We start from the raw sequence: 1,337 nt of genomic DNA on the forward strand, positions 1-1,337 counted from the left end.
TCCTCTTCGTTCATGTCCTCTACATCAACATGTGTCCCTCTTCCTTCATGTCTCTGTCTACATCACATGTTCCGCCTTCTTCTTCATGTCACCCCCCCTCCCCGCCCTTCTACATCAACATGTTCCCCTCTTTCTTCACTCAACCATGCCCCCCGTTCTCATCAACATGTGTCCCCCTCTTCTTCATGTCTCTTCTACATTAACATGTGTCCCCTCTTCTGTCATGTCTCTTCTACATTAACGATCGGTCCCCGCTCTTCATGCCCTTCTACATCAACATGCCCTCTTCTTCATGATGGCTTCACATCCAACATGGTGCCCCTCTCTCCATGTCTCTCTACACAACATGGTCCCTTCTCCTTCCATGCTCTCTACATCAACATGGTCCCCTCTCGTCATGTCCTCTACATCAACATGTGTCCCCGTCTGTGGAAAGAGATTCTGAAAGTTTCAGGAACAAAGATTCTCTCTCTTTTTGTCCTGATCCATTTCTATAAAAACCTGTCTGAAAAGGAGCTGATCAGATTTTGGCCACTTTATGATGTCATAACGATGTGTTGGCTTGTGTAACCATTAGCCAATCAGCAACCAAGGTAACCCACACACACACCTTATCACCCGAATCTCCTCCTAGAGCACCATTGTGTTCTTTGTAACCAAATCTCTCTCAGAGGGGCGTGGGGAGGGGCTCCTTATTTTCATCTAAAGTAACAGACAGAGAATCAGCACTTTTGAAACAGGGCTGAAACAGAGGGGATTATGGGTAATGCTGCAATGATCTGTTTGGTGTTTGGAGCCAAACACTTCAGAGACATGTTTTGTATATATCTGAGACCTATAATATATTGATGAAAAACAGTATGATAGGGGACTTTTATGGAACATAAGTGAGTTTGCTTTAACATGTTTTCTGCTTCCCTGTAGGAGAAAGGAGGTTTGTTCAGTGGACTCCTCAGAAAGACCCCCAAAACACCCGGAGAGGTACAGCTTCTCAAAGTCAAGGCAGCTTTCAAGTAGACACAGACAGTAAACGTGTTATTCTTATACAAATCTGGTTTATTGTACTTACTACATGGTTTCACTTCAACACTTGCTGTTGGTTTGTTTATTGTTTTTTATACGTTGCACACAAACCAGCCCATGTCCTGAGACCCAAAGGAATGTCTGTGTGATTATAGATAAAGGCTTAGCTTTGAAAGTGTATGAAAATATACCTCTCCTCTTTACTTTCATTACAGGCTCAATGATATAAAGTCCTGTCTTTATTTAGAAATAGAGAACTCCTCATCTCACTCGACGACAGACGTTAGAATATTTCTAACACTTTCTCACACGCT

The 1,337-nt window shown here is 42.9% G+C and overlaps 1 protein-coding gene across 1 annotated transcript in view; it reads right to left on the reverse strand.

Annotated features, from left to right (window-relative positions):
• LOC104946059 (protocadherin Fat 3-like) overlaps nt 1–294 on the reverse strand; it is a 7,634-nt gene extending 7,340 nt beyond the window's left edge. Inside the window, exon 1 of the mRNA XM_010771806.1 lies at nt 283–294. Within this exon, the coding sequence (XP_010770108.1) occupies nt 283–294 (12 nt within the window). The remainder of the gene's footprint in view (nt 1–282) is intronic.
• Between the last annotated feature and the right edge of the window lie 1,043 nt (nt 295–1,337).

The sequence above is a fragment of the Notothenia coriiceps genome, unplaced genomic scaffold, assembly GCF_000735185.1.
Source record: "Notothenia coriiceps isolate Sejong01 unplaced genomic scaffold, NC01 NC01_scaffold00010591, whole genome shotgun sequence".
Taxonomy (NCBI): domain Eukaryota; kingdom Metazoa; phylum Chordata; class Actinopteri; order Perciformes; family Nototheniidae; genus Notothenia; species Notothenia coriiceps.